At 37.4% G+C, this 16610-nt stretch overlaps 1 protein-coding gene across 2 annotated transcripts in view; it reads right to left on the bottom strand.

The window, feature by feature from the left end:
* Positions 1–1947: 1947 nt before the first annotated feature.
* LOC139954952 (cullin-associated NEDD8-dissociated protein 1-like) overlaps positions 1948–16610 on the bottom strand; it is a 37379-nt gene continuing 22716 nt past the window's right edge. For both annotated transcript variants that reach the window (XM_071954975.1, XM_071954976.1), the window contains exons 24-34: positions 12938–13032; positions 11722–11825; positions 10888–10955; positions 9974–10088; positions 8988–9062; positions 7609–7797; positions 6882–6953; positions 6358–6468; positions 4967–5027; positions 4423–4569; positions 1948–3790 (exon numbers count right to left, since the gene is read on the bottom strand). In XM_071954975.1, the coding sequence (XP_071811076.1) occupies positions 3663–3790; positions 4423–4569; positions 4967–5027; positions 6358–6468; positions 6882–6953; positions 7609–7797; positions 8988–9062; positions 9974–10088; positions 10888–10955; positions 11722–11825; positions 12938–13032 (1165 nt within the window). In that variant the 3' untranslated portion in view covers positions 1948–3662. The remainder of the gene's footprint in view (positions 3791–4422; positions 4570–4966; positions 5028–6357; positions 6469–6881; positions 6954–7608; positions 7798–8987; positions 9063–9973; positions 10089–10887; positions 10956–11721; positions 11826–12937; positions 13033–16610) is intronic.

Here is a 16610-nt window from a genome sequence, read left to right as displayed (position 1 = left end):
TGAATGCTTTCTATAATTCAAAGGTTATGAGATTCTTCAGTGATCTGTATTGCCTTTATCTGTGGTCCATGAATGATATTTTTTATTTGTAGCCTAGTCGTAAACAATCACAGCTTTTAGCCTCCGTTCAAGCTGCCTCTCGACAAATAGAATGCCACACATGTAATGTTAAATTATTCAGGGCCTTCAAATTTTCTGAGATATTACAGGAATGGTTCATAAAATACATGGGCATTTCAAGGGAAACCTCTAATCCAGGAAGGGCACATAAAAACGGGGCACCGTCCGGGACAACTGGCCATCTTATTCCAAAGTTGCAATTTTACAGGTACGCCGTGGTTTCTGGTGTAACCATTCTTTGGGGAAGGGGCATTCTTCATTGACAGAAATTTAATGTTCCCCACCTTCATACATATCTGTTGGATCAGACACCTTCCCTAGTAAGAAATTAGTACAAATGATTTACAAAAGGGTAAGTATTATTTTTTTTAACTAGAGCAGTTTTATCTCTAGACATTTTAATTCACAACTTTACAAGTGCAAGAAATGAGCTGCACGACAATTCAGAACTTGAAGGGAAAAAAAGTCACACATGCTTTTAAAATATGTTTGACATGACACAACCTTTTCAGGTTATTGTGGTAGTCACCTCTACTTCTTCTTAAATCTCTTAGGCTTCCACTTAAATGATCAATCAGATTGGTCAAAAAAAGAAAAAAAATACAAAAGGTGACTTCCTGAAAAGATTAAAATTAAGAAAATGCACCAAGATATGACCTGTTCTTTGTAAATCTTGGCAAAACTGAAGTTTAAAAATGGAACAGTAGCTTTTAGAAAAGTGTATCATAGCTGTAATGTTATTATTTGTGGCATGCTCAAAATGAGAATACTTGCTGGATATGCTAAAACAACCACACAATATCTGAAAACCTCTCAAATTCTAAGTATTTCGTCAACAATTTTTAAATTTTTATTTTCCATGGTTTCCCTTGTTTTGTGATAAGCTGCTTTCGTCTGGTAGCAAACTGTGTAAGCTAGTATTTTTCATTGTATTTATATGGACAGTAGAAAATAATGCTTATATTTGCACTCCATAAAAGTCTGCTTTCACAGAGATATGGAACATCTGGACAGCCCCCACCCGACTCTCCCGCCCCACTCTCACACCCCACTCCCTCCTGACAAAAGAAGTCTGGAACAATAGTCATTTAACAGATCTTGGTATATAATCTCCATCCCATATAAGAGTAAATAAACTTGCCTTTGCAAGTTGCAACTTTCCACATGATCAGAAGTAGTAAAACTACTGACCTGGTGGAATTCAATCAAGCATAATTACAATTTGATATTCTAGCATATTTAGGGACGATTGTGATGACCATTAGCTCATTGCTACTATGCTAAAATTATGCCATTTTGCCTGCTCCGTTGGTTTGACTTCTCTCCAATGTCTTAAACATACTTTCGTGTGTCATTTCAGCATTGAATTCCAGTGGAGTGGTACAATTTAAAACTGTCATAGTAAATATCCTCTATTGATATTCATTTGATTTGTAATCTATTTTGTCAATAGTTCCCACCTCCACCCCCCCCCCCCCCATGCTTAGCCTCTGTTGAGCACCTCTGCCAATTTCACATCTACCTGGCAATTCCACCCATTTATCCCATTTATCCTGCACCTTTCCCTCTCCCCATTTTACACCTCTCCCTGATACTCAAACCCCTCCTAGCTACCCTACCCTCCTCTGCCTCCTTTTTATCTGCCCCTCACTCCATCCATCCGCCAGTGCATTCTGTTGACTTTCCATATAATTGTATCTGATTAGCTGTACATTTTATACTGGAGGAAAACCTTGTTTTACAGTCTAATGCTCCAGTTGATTTACAGACAAACAGTCTCAAAGATACAGAAAGATTCTTCTACTTAATTTTTTACCTAGAACTAAAACAGCCACTGTTGTGAAGAATTGCAGAGAAACTTCTGAAGATCCCCACAAAATCGAAAGGAAGAGAAAACCAACTAAATCTTATTACAGATAATCTTATTTATTATTTGATAAGAGACAGATTGAGAGCCTGGAAATGGCTAAATTTATATTCCCCGTTATCATGATATACTTTCAGACAAATGACTCTTAACAGGGAGTTCTGGTGTTATAATTGTCTCTGGGAGCCAGGCAGGGCTCTTAGCACCCCCTGTACATAACATTTTACATATATGTGTGGTGTGGCACCCATACAAGTTACTGCATGTATCAATTCTAATATGCATACCACTGTAATACCCGACCTTGTGTGGCTAACATCATCTCTGGTTCTGCAGTAAATTAATATTCAAAGTCATGACCAAACCTTGCTGCAGTTCTTCCAAAAATTTGGGTGTTACAAGAAATCTTCATGCCATTAAAAACGATCTCTCAGTGCTAGGAGAGGTGATTTTTTTTTCTGACCGGATACTTTTTTCCGACCGTATAGGATATCTGTCCGATCTATCAATGGTATGAATAAACTGACCCAACAAAGTAGAGGGCTACAAAGTTAAGCAACAGTACGTATAATTAACATCATTCTTTGATAACTCCAAGGATAGTTAGCATAGAAGACATCCACGTAAGAAAACATGGAGCGTTTGAATCTGAAAGAGAAAGATTGACTTTCTGAAGGGATAATGGACTCATTGGACTGAAAAGATAACACCTTACAGAACCTGAAGACTTGTCTACATTTTACAGCAAATAAGCAGCTTGTCAGATATAGGAATTATAAGCAAGCAAGCTGAATTGATTTGATATTTTACTTAGCTGATGTTTTGGAATTTGAAATGTTCTTTTCAGCAGATGACTAGGGTAGCTTGCCTCATAGTAGTAAGTTATTAAAATCAAATTAACATCATCAAATTGTAGGAAGCCATAAATGATGCTAATAAACAAAGAGAAAATTCTAACAATGACCGATTTCATGATGTAATCAATATATCCATGAAATCTTTTTGAAAATTGAAAATTTGAAAGGAATTGGTAATTTTAAACTAAACCTTAACAAAGGCTAAACCTTGACTAGAGGAACAATTTGAGGGGGTGAGGGGAGGAGTGGGGTAGGTTTAATAGGGCATGGTATTTAGTAAGCAGCTACTGTTCTTTGCTCTACCGATCTGTTGACAAAATTCTGTGGTATTTGCTGTAAGCTGTACAGATTGTATACTCAGATCTGTGCACAGCTTGTAATCCTTCAAAATGATACTTCATCAAACTAATGGACCTGCAACTATTTTGTGATCTTAAACATTTTGAACTTCCAACGGCTAGACAGACTGTAGATGATTTTATGCATGCGCTATGGAGAGAGGGAAGATGGAGTGTGTGTGTGGGTGGGTGGGTAGGGGGGGTTACTTTGTGGTGGTTGGGGTACAGACAAATTAGTAACAATTCTTTCTGAAAAACCACTTTATAAGTCGTCACATATATCAGAAATAATACCAAACCCTTAGTTGTTTTTTCTCATTCACAAATGATTCTTTAAATGAACACTTGTTGAATGTTTTTTTCCCCTTAAGACTTCATTATCCTAGTGCATTGTGGGATAGAAATAAACAACATTAACGCCTGCTATCATCGTGGCACGATCTCAGCCCTCTGAATGGTCGGAGCCACTGACCCCTGCTCTCAGCTGGTGTCCATTATCGAGTCCCCGCCGTGTGACGAGGAGTCCTTCTGTATGCTCTCGTAAATCAGGGCCAGTTCCGGGCTGGATCGAATCTGGTTGATGAACTCATTTAGTTGAGGACTCTTGTCTGTAAAAAAAAAAAACAGAAATAAAATCCAGACCAAAAGATTAAGGATGAGACAATTTGGTGTTTGTAAACAAAGAAAAGAGAGAGAGAAAGTTAAGTAGCTGTAGAAAGTGAGAAAATTCCAACCTGGGATCCACGACGAACAAACCAAACTCCCAAAGAAAGAAACATTTCCAAAAATTCAGAATCCTTTCCGGCACAGGAAAAAAAATTTGCCTTTATTTCAATGATCACTGCAGTATGTTAGTTGTTCTTTTGTAACTATGAGATGTTTCACTAACCGAGCAATGTAAAAGTCATGCATAGTTTGGGTAACCTTCATTCTGCTATGCGATCTATACGGTTAAAATCACTTAATTGCTCCGGAAGATATTTTTTTTTTATAAAATATTAATAGTCTAATTCAAAGAAGAAACTTTTGTGTCCCACAAATTCAATGAATTGTTTTCTATCATTTGCAAACATACCATACCATCTGTTGTATTAATTTTGTTATGTTCAGACACATTTTAACATCTAAAGTCAAGCTTTTTGCAGAAGATGCTCACAGCTTTTACTCTCTCCTGAACGACCTTGTAAGAACGTCCCAAAAAATTTGAGACAAAAGTATGAAAGAAAAACTAAAATCCTACCGCTATCTGGGACCGTCTTCAGGGCGCTGATGGCCCTCATTGCAGACCTCTTCAACTCATCTTGCTTTTCAAACTCCTGTTTGACAGAATTGGCTCGAACTTTTGTAGTTAGGGTAGCTCGGAGGGGCTCGATGAGTCTTTCAAACCCTGTGAATGAATTTTGGTTTTAAAGAATCATGCTAAGGAGCGACCCACAATAATGACAGTTTCAAACTTCTGTTTGCAAAGAAGTGAAATCAAGGGAGAATATTAGTTGAGATTTTACAGAATGTGACCGTAAAATGTTAATTTTTACTATGCTAACATAGATTCAAAGAGTGAGTCAGATCTGCATTGTGTTTTCTTGCAAAGAGAACCTTCAACATAAAATGACAGAGACCGGTGTCGTTTGTTACGGAGAAAGCAGGGAAAGAAAGGTGTGATATGATTGGTACGGGAGAATGAATCCCAAATCTGACTTTGAATATATATATTGTGCTACTTGGACTATTGTCGTATACAGACAAACAGTCATTTAGACAGACAGACAGATAGATAGACTTACTCTGAAGTAGGGCATTGGGACTCAGTGTAGACAATCTCACCAACATAAGGTAAGTCAGCATCTAAAGCAAACAATAACAAACACATTAACATAGTTCCTAGACATAGGGTTTGACAGTAAGTTTTATTTCACATGTAATTAAATTAGGGAGAAGCACCCCTTGACAATCTCTGACTCCATTAAGCAGTATTATATGCTTCCACAAAAGACAAACAGAAATGAGATTGGCCTAATTTGCAATCACACCACTAGACAGTGTTCCATGAGAATGCTGTGCTTCATCACAAGTGTCTGCACTCCATCACAAGTACCTGCACTTCATCACATGTGCCTGCACTTCATCACATGTGTCTGCACTTCATCACATGTGCCTGCACTCCATCACAAGATTCTCACTTCATCACACATGCCTGCACTTCATCACATGTGCCTGCACTCCATCACAAGATTCTAACTTCATCAAAAGTGTTTGCACTCCATCACATGTGCCTGCACTCCATCACAAGATTCTCACTTCATCACACATGCCTGCACTTCATCACATGTGCCTGCACTCCATCACAAGATTCTAACTTCATCAAAAGTGTTTGCACTCCATCACATGTGCCTGCACTCCATCACAAGATTCTCACTTCATCAAAAGTGTTTGCACTCCATCACGAATGTCTGTACTTCATCATAAGTGTCTGCTCACAATTTTCATAAATCTCTGAAAAGCATCTTTGATCACACAAATATGAATTAGCTAACATTTGCTGAAAATAACTGAGGGTATCCAGCAGTGCTGTGGCATGAGTGAAATCATCATCATCATAACCATCATTGTCATGGCAACTAAGCTAGTAACAAGCTCTGTCTTTTCTTCCCCCCACTAGTTAAATATTTTGGTTTGCCTCTGGACTACATTCCCTAGTAGCATTATAGCCTGGACTGTTATCTACGTTCAGTTGGATTCTAGGGCGAGTCTGGCTCTGCAGTACTATACAGCCAACAGGGTTTATCCTAAGACACAACTGATTAGTAGGTTGTATTAGATTGTGAATACTTGCTACTACTCGGCTTTGTTTATTGATCCCTAAGCTGGATGAAGGGTTGATTGTTCTCTGGTTAACAAAGAGGTCCTATGCACTGTGAGTTATGACACATTATTTTTTTTATTATTTTTTTATTATCTGGTATTTTGTGGTTCAGATGGTAAAATGACAGCAAGGATTACAGCTTGAAAGGAGTATTGACAGATGTCTCCGAAACAAAATATCGTCGAGAGTGACTGCTAATTTACATCTTTTGATGAACTTAACTACAGACTAAAGCTGAATGGCTTTAGTGGCAAACCATTCACATCTGGAATTTCAAGACCCAGTGGAGTTTTGAAGAGACCTGAATTTTACCTTAACATCGTAGTGGTCTTTTAGGCCATCCTCGACGTGATTTAGAAACTCAAAGATGTCTAGACGATCCAGACAGGAATCCAGCAGGGTGTACATGCACTCAAAAGCAGCCTGTAAGATAAATAAATGAATATAACGGTTATACTTATAGAAAACAAATTAAACTAGTTATATGGTTGTTTCAGTTTAGGGTGAACATACACTCAAAAGCAGCCTGTAAGATAAATAATTAAATATAACTGTTATATTTACAGTCAGAAAACCTTATACTGGTTATAAGCTTGTTTCAGTTTATAGTCTTGTATCAAGGCCAAAACCTCTCACATGACTTTACAACAATCAAGCGTTGGTCGCTTGTCACTATCACAGGAGGAGGTTCCGTCAGGCTTAGCATAATATTCATGAGAAAATGGATGAATTAGTTAGCAGAGAGAAATGTGGATCCCCGCAGCATATTACTAAACTAATTGGGGAAAGGGGGGTGGGGTGGGGGGTTAATGAAACAATAATCAACCAAGTCCTACCTTCCTGATATCCAAACCATCATCTACTGTGTGCTTGAACGGACCCATCTCAACTTCTCTGATCAGCTCTTTCTGCAAAAGAAAACCAAAACCATGTGGAATGATTGACATGACCTACATACATTTTATCCTTACCCACATCACACAATAAAAAAACCTGCTTTATTTTGCAATACTTTAAATGGATCCCCTTCCCCCATTACAAAACATAGGCAGACACCCTTCACTTTATTCATAAACAAGTGTAACACCTCCCCACCCCCCCCCCCTCCCACCCAACATGCCAATCACAAATAGACACCCTTCCACATAAAAACTTAAAAAAATTTATCCAGTATGGCTTCACAAGTATGCTATGCAAAAAGGGCTAAATGCTATGAAAATACAGAGACTTATATTTATAAAGACGTTATGCTTTTACATATGTATTATGTTTTACAAAGTATATTTGTAATTTTTACATAGTATTACATAGTATTATCTTTGACATAGCTACAACATTACTCTGTATTTACCTTACCTAGGCACATCCTAATGAGGACACAAAGCCCCTAAATTATGAAAAATAATATCTGTGCTGTGGCATTGCAGGAAAACGAAGGGGGTTATTGTGGTGCTAAAGAAGCACCCACCACACATTACCCCATAAGGGGGACACAATTGCTCGACATGTTTAATTAAACACCCTGTACGCCTGAAATATTCATGAATATTCAACATGGCTGACCTTGACTTTGGTTTCGTTGTAAAGATGAGGCAGGATGTTCTCCAGGAGGTCCCTGATCAGGCTGGGCTTATTGTGGGCCACAGAGTTAAAGGTGATGAGCGCCACCCTCCTCACATTAATATCCGGGTCCTGCATCGTGTCTAAGAAGTCTCCAATGCAAGTCTTCAGTAAGCTGTCGATTGGCTGGGGCTGAAACACACAAAACAATTCTCGTTTAATGGGTCTAACAATTGATTTAGCAGTTTGCTAAGGCTGGAATTAAACAATCTCATTAACGAGGTTTACTAACTGAACGACTTCTCGATTGGCTACGGCTGACACGAAAAAAAAAATTCCTTGTAAGACAATACTAACAAATATAGGAAGGTATTCTAAATTCAAAACTTTAAAAAAAAATATTTATTAGAAGCAGCTTGTAACGTTGTGATTCATGGAATATAAACACCTTAAGAATGACACAAAGAAATATCCTGGTAGAGGTACAAACTGACATTACAAATGTTTTAATGTTTTAGTGTTCGGCATCCCATCACCATATCAGCTTGTGAATCTGAGATTTATTTCTCCTGTAACTGGGGCGTGCAAACAAAGTATTATTAGTGCACTGAGTGACGAGACCATACCCTTCTTTCATATATATATATATATCGATATAAAACAAATAAAACCTTGCTGTAGTTGGTTCAATTTGCAAAGTTATATCTACTGAGTACAGTCTTACAGAAAAATATAAACAATTGTCCATTTTTGCTGTTTTAGGTTCTTCTTTTTTTTCTTTCTTGCTATTTTTTTGTGAGGGGAGAGGGGGGAGGGTACTTCCTTTTTGTAATACAGGAATCATATTTCAGTAACCGTTTCAATCAGTGATTAACAAACAACACATGCCTGCTCAGCATTAAGACCACATACCCTTGATGTAATGGTGTAATTTTACAAGGTCACACAGTGATACAACCAGTATACCAACAGTGCTAAAAGGCAGTGGCACTTATAGAGGCAATGAAATCCAGCATCCCTGGCCTGGTCAAAGTAACCTGGGTTTTTCATCTGGGAGAAATCTACCGTTTTCCCATCAGAAATGGTCTTTCAAATTTTAAATGTTCAAAATGGGCTAACAACTATAAATTGGATAGCTAGTGTGTTTAAAAAACATTTGACTTCTACCGCATGAACATTTTGCTCTATAACGTTACAACATCACTGCCTTCCAGATCAAGTATTGTAACAGTCAAAGCATTGCAAATTTATAAAGCAACCCAATTTTTAAGTCAAGTTTTTAATTAGTTTAATTAGTAACAAAGATCTAATTCAATTTCGTTAAAGCCACCTACGCCTATGTAATACCTCTTCCTCTCAACTCAAAATTAAAGTTGTCCTACCTGGTCTGAGATGGTGAATTTTACAGCCGTCACTACTGTACTTTTAACGTAAGATGACTCAGTCTTCAACGAATCCTGGGGGAAAGATAAACAGGAAATATGAAAATGTAAGCGACTTGTCGATATTTGATCAAAATTTCTAAAATCCTGTAACTATACAGGTCGTTAGCTCGACTAGTGAGATATCGTTTTCTCCAATAAATGAAGCAAAGGTCGAAACGTTTTGCAATTTTTAGTCACTGCTCTCAAGTGTTGTTTTAATGCTACTATATTAAGGGGCACAGGTAACAAATCGTTGAGGAGTGACCTGGTAAGTGAGAAAGCTGTCATAATGCTATAAAATGTTCATAATTGCATTGCATACCCTCTACTAAGGCTACAAGATTAGACTAAAGGGGGAGGGGGAGACCCTATGGGGACTAGTCATTCTTAGTTCAGGGTGTAAATAACAATAAAATCTACAAATCTTTGTGTTGTGCTCTTCATAATTCAATTCTTGGATATGATCAACTCTGGGTATATGGCAGGGGAGGGAGGGGACCATATGGGGATGAGAAATGGAGTCAATGAACAGCAAACAACTAAACTACTTTTGTCAGGTTTTAATTCAGTTCATTCATACTTTTCACTAATACATCAGTTTGGCCTATATGGGTCAACCATTGGTGACAAGTAATGGATTCACTGGGATGTTCGGCAACAATAGTTTCCATAAATTTTCTTCATTTCAATTGCTTCAACTAGGCCACCAGGAGGACCTCAGGGTAAAATCCATGGGGACACTAAGTGGAGTTACAGGCATGAAGAGCAGCAGTAATTCCAGTCTATTTTCTTCATTCAATTCTTGGATAGCTTCAACTAGGCCACCAGGAGGACCTAAGAGGGAACCCATTCTGGTGGGAGGTGTGGGGGGGGCAGATGGGGGAGCAAATATCATCAGCAGCAACATAATCTCATCTCATAATCATATTTCGTTCCTTAAATACCTTCAACTTGGGCAACAGGTTAGCTGAGTCTATCAGAGTAAGTTTCCCCAGGCACTCTGCCACCACGTTCCTGGTTCCTTCCTCCGGGCACTCACAATGGTTGAAGAGCATCGACCTAAAAGACAACAGGTCAGTCACGAATTAATCCACTCCGCACTATCATATCCTTAAATACTGTGTCCCCTGATTCTATTTCTTTTACTCAAGGTTGCAAAAATGTAGCCAATTTCAATCAGAAAATCAAACAACTAATGAAAGATGTGATTCCACTTTAGGATAACAAACGAAATTGGATGTGTAAAATCAAACTGCACTTTTTTGTCTCTCTATACAGACAGAAGGACCGCCCATAACTAAAAACTTAAAAAGATGACAATGATAGACTTCTCAAGTTTTCTTCATTCTCTCTACAACAGAATATAGGTTTTTAAGTTTTCAAATGATGCAAACCTCTGTTGACATTCTTGCGAACATCTCAAAGAGAAAATAATGCTGAGTGGGGTCTAACATTATATTCACACCTATTTTTTCCCCATTTTGTTTTCAAAAATAAAGGGATTATTTCTTTTGTTTTGTATTCTTTTGATGGCCAGACAGAAATTTTACAATAGAACTTGAAAATACTAAAAGGTAACAAATATACCAGCAGCTTGATTAATTTTTTTCTTTCTTTAGTGATTTTTATACGATTTGAATACAGACTAGGTACTCATCGGATACCATCTTTTGGAGGAGAGCAGAGTAGATTGGACAATAAATCCTCAAGTTTGGAACAGGACAGATACAAGATTATCCTTGGTATCTAGCAAAAGATATTGTGCCTAATCTTTCTAAAAGCACAATGGTTTGAACCGAGCAAACCCTGCCCCAGACTTGTCAACAAATCCACAAAGTGTTTCTCCTTAAAAACTCACCAAATATTTGAAACAAACGGGGTTAGCTGTTCCACTGTTGCATCACTGGAGCTCTGACAAGTGATAATCTGAAAGAGAAACAGGATGACCAGAAATGCAATATAACAAATAGTCAAGGAGTAAGAGCAACAGACATTTCTTACTTTGTTTTTATCCATATGAGTAAATTGTTGCTCACATTTTTTCATTCAATTTTTTTATTACTTTCAATTTTTTCATTCAATTTTCTACAGATTAATGTATACAATTTTCATACAATTTTCTACAGATTAATGTATGTCGTCCAGTTACAGAGTTGTCAACAATTGACAATTCATAATCATGTACGTTGAAATATGAATCTAAGAGACTGACATCGGTCAGCTTGCGGCTTTGATAAGCCAATGATGGCTTCTTCGCGAGTTCCTGCTTGCAGGAGGATCTAAAATACATACATACATACACACACACATACATACATTAAAAGTACTGAGCCTTTGAGTTTGCAAAAAGAAGATTCTTGAATCGATCTTGCAACCTAACTCTGCATTTACTGAACAAAGTTTTGATATTAAATTCCTCAACATCAAAAGTTGACATAGTAATCAAACTGTACTTCAATGGACATTCAAAGTCCAAAGCTATGCTTTTTTTAACACTTTAACCACAGACAGGTTTGGATCAGGTTTTGGATCAGGTTTTGGATCAGGTTTTCAATCAAGTTTTCGATTAGGTTTTGAGTGATTCAAGTTATCTTTTATAAGAAACCCTAGGGATTGCTTCTAATCTTGGACAGCCATTTTGGCAGCTTAATACAGGGTAAAATGACCAAACTGAGGAGAGAGCCCTGGTTACCTCTTTCAGAGAGTGGAGTAAGAGATACTGTCTCTTGGGTTGCGTCTCTATCTCTTTCAGCACGAACGGCAGATACTGTGTCAAGTTACCTACACTGACATTGCCTGTAGTAGTAGAGATACATGAGAACAGATAGATATAAGAGAGATAGATAATTAAACAGTTACAGGAGCTTGTTTGGTTGTGTAGATACTGTGTCAAGTTCCCTACACTGACATTGCCTGTAGAAGAGGTACATGAGAACAGATATAAGAGAGATAGATAATTCAACATAACAGTCCTGAGTTTGTTTGGTTGTGTAATGATGATGTAATGAGTATTCTACATTTAAATAGTACACCCTCACCACATTGTAGTTGTTGGGGTAACAATGTAACAATTTCTGAGGCATGGATGACCAGTAATATGTATACACAAAGGATTTCAAAGGTGGTTGAGGATGGGGTAGGGAGAGGGGGGGGGGGCATATTCCAAATTTACCCAAATTGACATATGGGCATGGTCCTTTTTGTGAGGGCATCCAATGCACAGAGAAGTGGTCCAACTCTCTCCTGGTTGAATGGGAAACATCCCTGGAGTTCTTTCCACAGACTGACAATGCTTCCCGCCAACCCTTCTCCCCACATTAACCCTGAACCCCCCCCCCCCCCACCATTGCATATGTCACTGAATAACATATTTACCCATCACACTTTCAACTTCTAGCTTAACCATGTTAATGGTCATTATAATGTTTTGTTTTTGTGTCATGACATCTTCAACACATCCATGTCATTTCCAAGAAACCATTTATTGAAGGCAACAGTTCATACTAGGAGATACACTTCTTCTTACAGTCTTACTCCACCCATGAGAAGGCAAGTTAAAAATCTTTTCTCCTTCTCCTGTAAAGGTCAAGGTCAGGTTAAGGGAGGGGGGAATGAGTAATTGGTGTCCACTCTATAGTTTTATTCTTTTATTCTGTATTTTTTTTTATACTTTTATTTTTATTCTTTAGACTAAACAAAATGTGCAATTAACCACATTCAACCTGTAAGTGGGTGTAAAGTAATACAAAATTAATAAATCCACTATAAGGTCATGAGGCATATCTACAAAATAAAACGTAAAATAAAGACCAACAGAAATTCTAGCATACGTAAAATATACAGAATTACAGATCACAAAAAACTGAATATGAAGATATCAATATGAAACATGAAAGACATTAACTTACCAAGGGCAAAAGAAGCTGCAGACTTCACTTCCTCACTTGAAGATGAAAACGAATCAATTATGACATTCCTCAATTCTTTATTTCCGCTTAAATCACTGAAAAGGAAGAGAGAGGTCATCAAATAAATAAAACATGAGAATTAGTCTCCATAACAAAGTTGGTTTGACAGAATGTGAAGTAAAATGGGATATCAAGTAATGGTTATTCTCATATTCCTGTAACCTTTTGTCCCTCCTCCTGATAAAGCCACAGGTTACAAGCCACTCAACTGCATAGATACAAGGCAGACAGTAACCCTTACATCCCATCAGCTATCCTTACTGGTCTATTATTGGTGCATTTTTGAAATGCTGTACATAGTAGTGCATGGGCCCTTACTATAAGAACTATACCAATTGGTATATCACTACATGAGCTAAATATGGCACTGCTGGAGTATAAACATATCATAGTCAAATGTATATATTAAGATCATATAACCAATGGTAACAGTATGGGAACATATCAGTACCAATATGTTACACTATGCACAGAGTGGCATATTACAGTCCAGTACAGTCAATGCAATGTAGTACAGGAGTGTGAATTACAGTCTGGTACATAGCAATTTGCAGTAATGTACATTAGAGTGTTGTATAGTATAGTCATGTTCAGAATGGTAGTAAGCAGTACAGTAAGAAGAGTACAGTGCTATATAGTAAAGTGATGCACAGAACAGTAAAACATAGTAGTCTGCAGTACAGTAAAGGAGTGTACAGTACAGTCTAGTACAATGACGCACAGTAATGTAAAGGAGAGTGTTGTATAGTACAGTCATGTGTGGTACAATCCAGCATAATGATGTGCCGTACTACACAGTACAGTAAAACATAGTAGTATGCAGTACAGTAAAGGAGTGTGCAGTACAGTCTAGTACAAGGACGGACAGTACTGTACTGTACAGGAGAGTGTTGTATAGTATAGTCATATGTGGTACAATTCAGTATAATGATGTGCCGTACTGCACAGTACAGTAAAACATAGTAGTATGCAGTACAGTAAAGGAGTGTACAGTACAGTCTAGTACAATGACGCACAGTAATGTAAAGGAGAGTGTTGTATAGTACAGTCATGTGTGGTACAATCCAGCATAATGATGTGCCTTACTACACAGTACAGTAAAACATAGTAGTATGCAGTACAGTAAAGGAGTGTGCAGTACAGTCTAGTACAAGGACGGACAGTACTGTACTGTACAGGAGAGTGTTGTATAGTATAGTCATATGTGGTACAATTCAGTATAATGATGTGCCGTACTGCACAGTACAGTAAAACATAGTAGTATGCAGTACAGTAAAGGAGTGAACAGTACAGTCTAGTACAATGACGCACAGTACTGCACTGTACAGGAGAGTGTTGTATAGTATATTCATATGTGGTACAATTCAGTATAATAATGTGCCATACTGCACAGTACAGTAAAACATAGTAGTATGCAGTACAGTAAAGGAGTGTACAGTACAGTCTAGTACAAGGACGCACAGTACTGTACTGTACAGGAGAGTATTGTATAGTATAATCATGTGCAGTTTAATCCAGTATAAGGTGTGCAGTAGTGTAAAGGAGAGTACAGTACAATATAGTGATGTACTGTAATGTAAGAGTTCTTGCCAATATACAGTGGTCAAGTGAAGAACATTAAAGGACAGAGCATTACAGACATATATACAGTCCAGTCCAGTGTAGTTATACAGCCTGGGATAGTGTAGAACACTATACAATTCACTCCCATCCCATGCCAGGTTATTCAGAGCAATTCTTTTTTTCTTCTTTTTGAGCATTACTAGACTTTGCAGTACCAATTTTTTTCTTTTTTCCTGTTCATTTGATATAGCACTTTACCTACACTACTATTGTGCTTACACATGTTCTACCTACACTACTATTGTGCTTACACATGTTCTACCTACACTACTATCGCACTTACACATGTTCTACCTACACTACTATTGTACTTACACATGTTCTACCTACACTAATGTTGTACTTACACATGTTCTACCTACACTACTGTTGTACTTACACATGTTCTACCTACACTACTATTGCACTACACTACTATTGTACTTACACATGTTCTACCTACACTATTATACAACACCTAATTATATTCCAGCCATTTGATTGGTCAATTGCTCGTCGATTGCATGCAAAATCGGCTCTATTGCACGCTATGATGATAGAACCATGCGTTATACTTTTTTGGTAGCACTTTTTTCAATGGTTCAAAGCAATCTGTTGCATGAGTGCATTTTACCCATCTTAATATAATATGTTGTATAAAACAAATAATGAATGGTTTCCATTCGTGCAGTAGTGCAAATATTTCATTCGTTGAAAGATGAAATTTGTTCCATTCAACTTGGCTGCGCCTCGTTGAATGGAACATTCCATCTTTCAACTCTTGAAATATTTGCACTATTGCACGAATGGAAACCATTCATTATTTGTATACTATCGGACTTACACATGTTCTACCTACACTACTATTGTGCTTACACATGTTCTACCTACACTACTATTGCATTTACACATGTTCTACCTACACTACTATCGCACTTACACATGTTCTACCTACACTACTATCACACTTAACATGTTCTACCTACACTACTATTGTACTTACACATGTTCTACCTACACTACTATTGTACTTACACATGTTCTACCTACACTACTATCACACTTAACATGTTCTACCTACACTACTATTGTACTTACACATGTTCTACCTACACTACTATCACACTTAACATGTTCTACCTACACTACTATCACACTTAACATGTTCTACCTACACTACTATTGTACTTACACATGTTCTACCTACACTACTATCGCACTTACACATGTTCTACCTACACTACTATCACACTTAACATGTTCTACCTACACTTCTATTGTACTTACACATGTTCTACCTACACTACTATTGTACTTACACATGTTCTACCTACACTACTATCACACTTAACATGTTCTACCTACACTACTATTGTACTTACACATGTTCTACCTACACTACTAGCACACTTAACATGTTCTACCTACACTACTATCACACTTAACATGTTCTACCTACACTACTATCGCACTTACACATGTTCTACCTACACTACTATCACACTTAACATGTTCTACCTACACTACTATTGTACTTACACATGTTCTACCTACACTACTATCACACTTAACATGTTCTACCTACACTACTATTGTACTTACACATGTTCTACCTACACTACTATTGTACTTACACATGTTCTACCTACACTACTATCACACTTAACATGTTCTACCTACACTACTATTGTACTTACACATGTTCTACCTACACTACTATCACACTTAACATGTTCTACCTACACTACTATCACACTTAACATGTTCTACCTACACTACTATCGCACTTACACATGTTCTACCTACACTACTATCACACTTAACATGTTCTACCTACACTACTATTGTACTTACACATGTTCTACCTACACTACTATTGTACTTACACATGTTCTACCTACACTACTATCACACTTAACATGTTCTACCTACACTACTATTGTACTTACACATGTTCTACCTACACTACTATCACACTTAACATGTTCTACCTACACTACTATCACACTTA

The sequence above is a fragment of the Apostichopus japonicus genome, chromosome 17 (genome assembly GCF_037975245.1).
Source record: "Apostichopus japonicus isolate 1M-3 chromosome 17, ASM3797524v1, whole genome shotgun sequence".
In the NCBI taxonomy this organism is placed as follows: Eukaryota; Metazoa; Echinodermata; class Holothuroidea; order Aspidochirotida; family Stichopodidae; genus Apostichopus; species Apostichopus japonicus.
The sequence above is the reverse complement of the archived record's forward strand: the minus strand, read 5'-3'. Positions and strand labels throughout refer to the sequence as shown.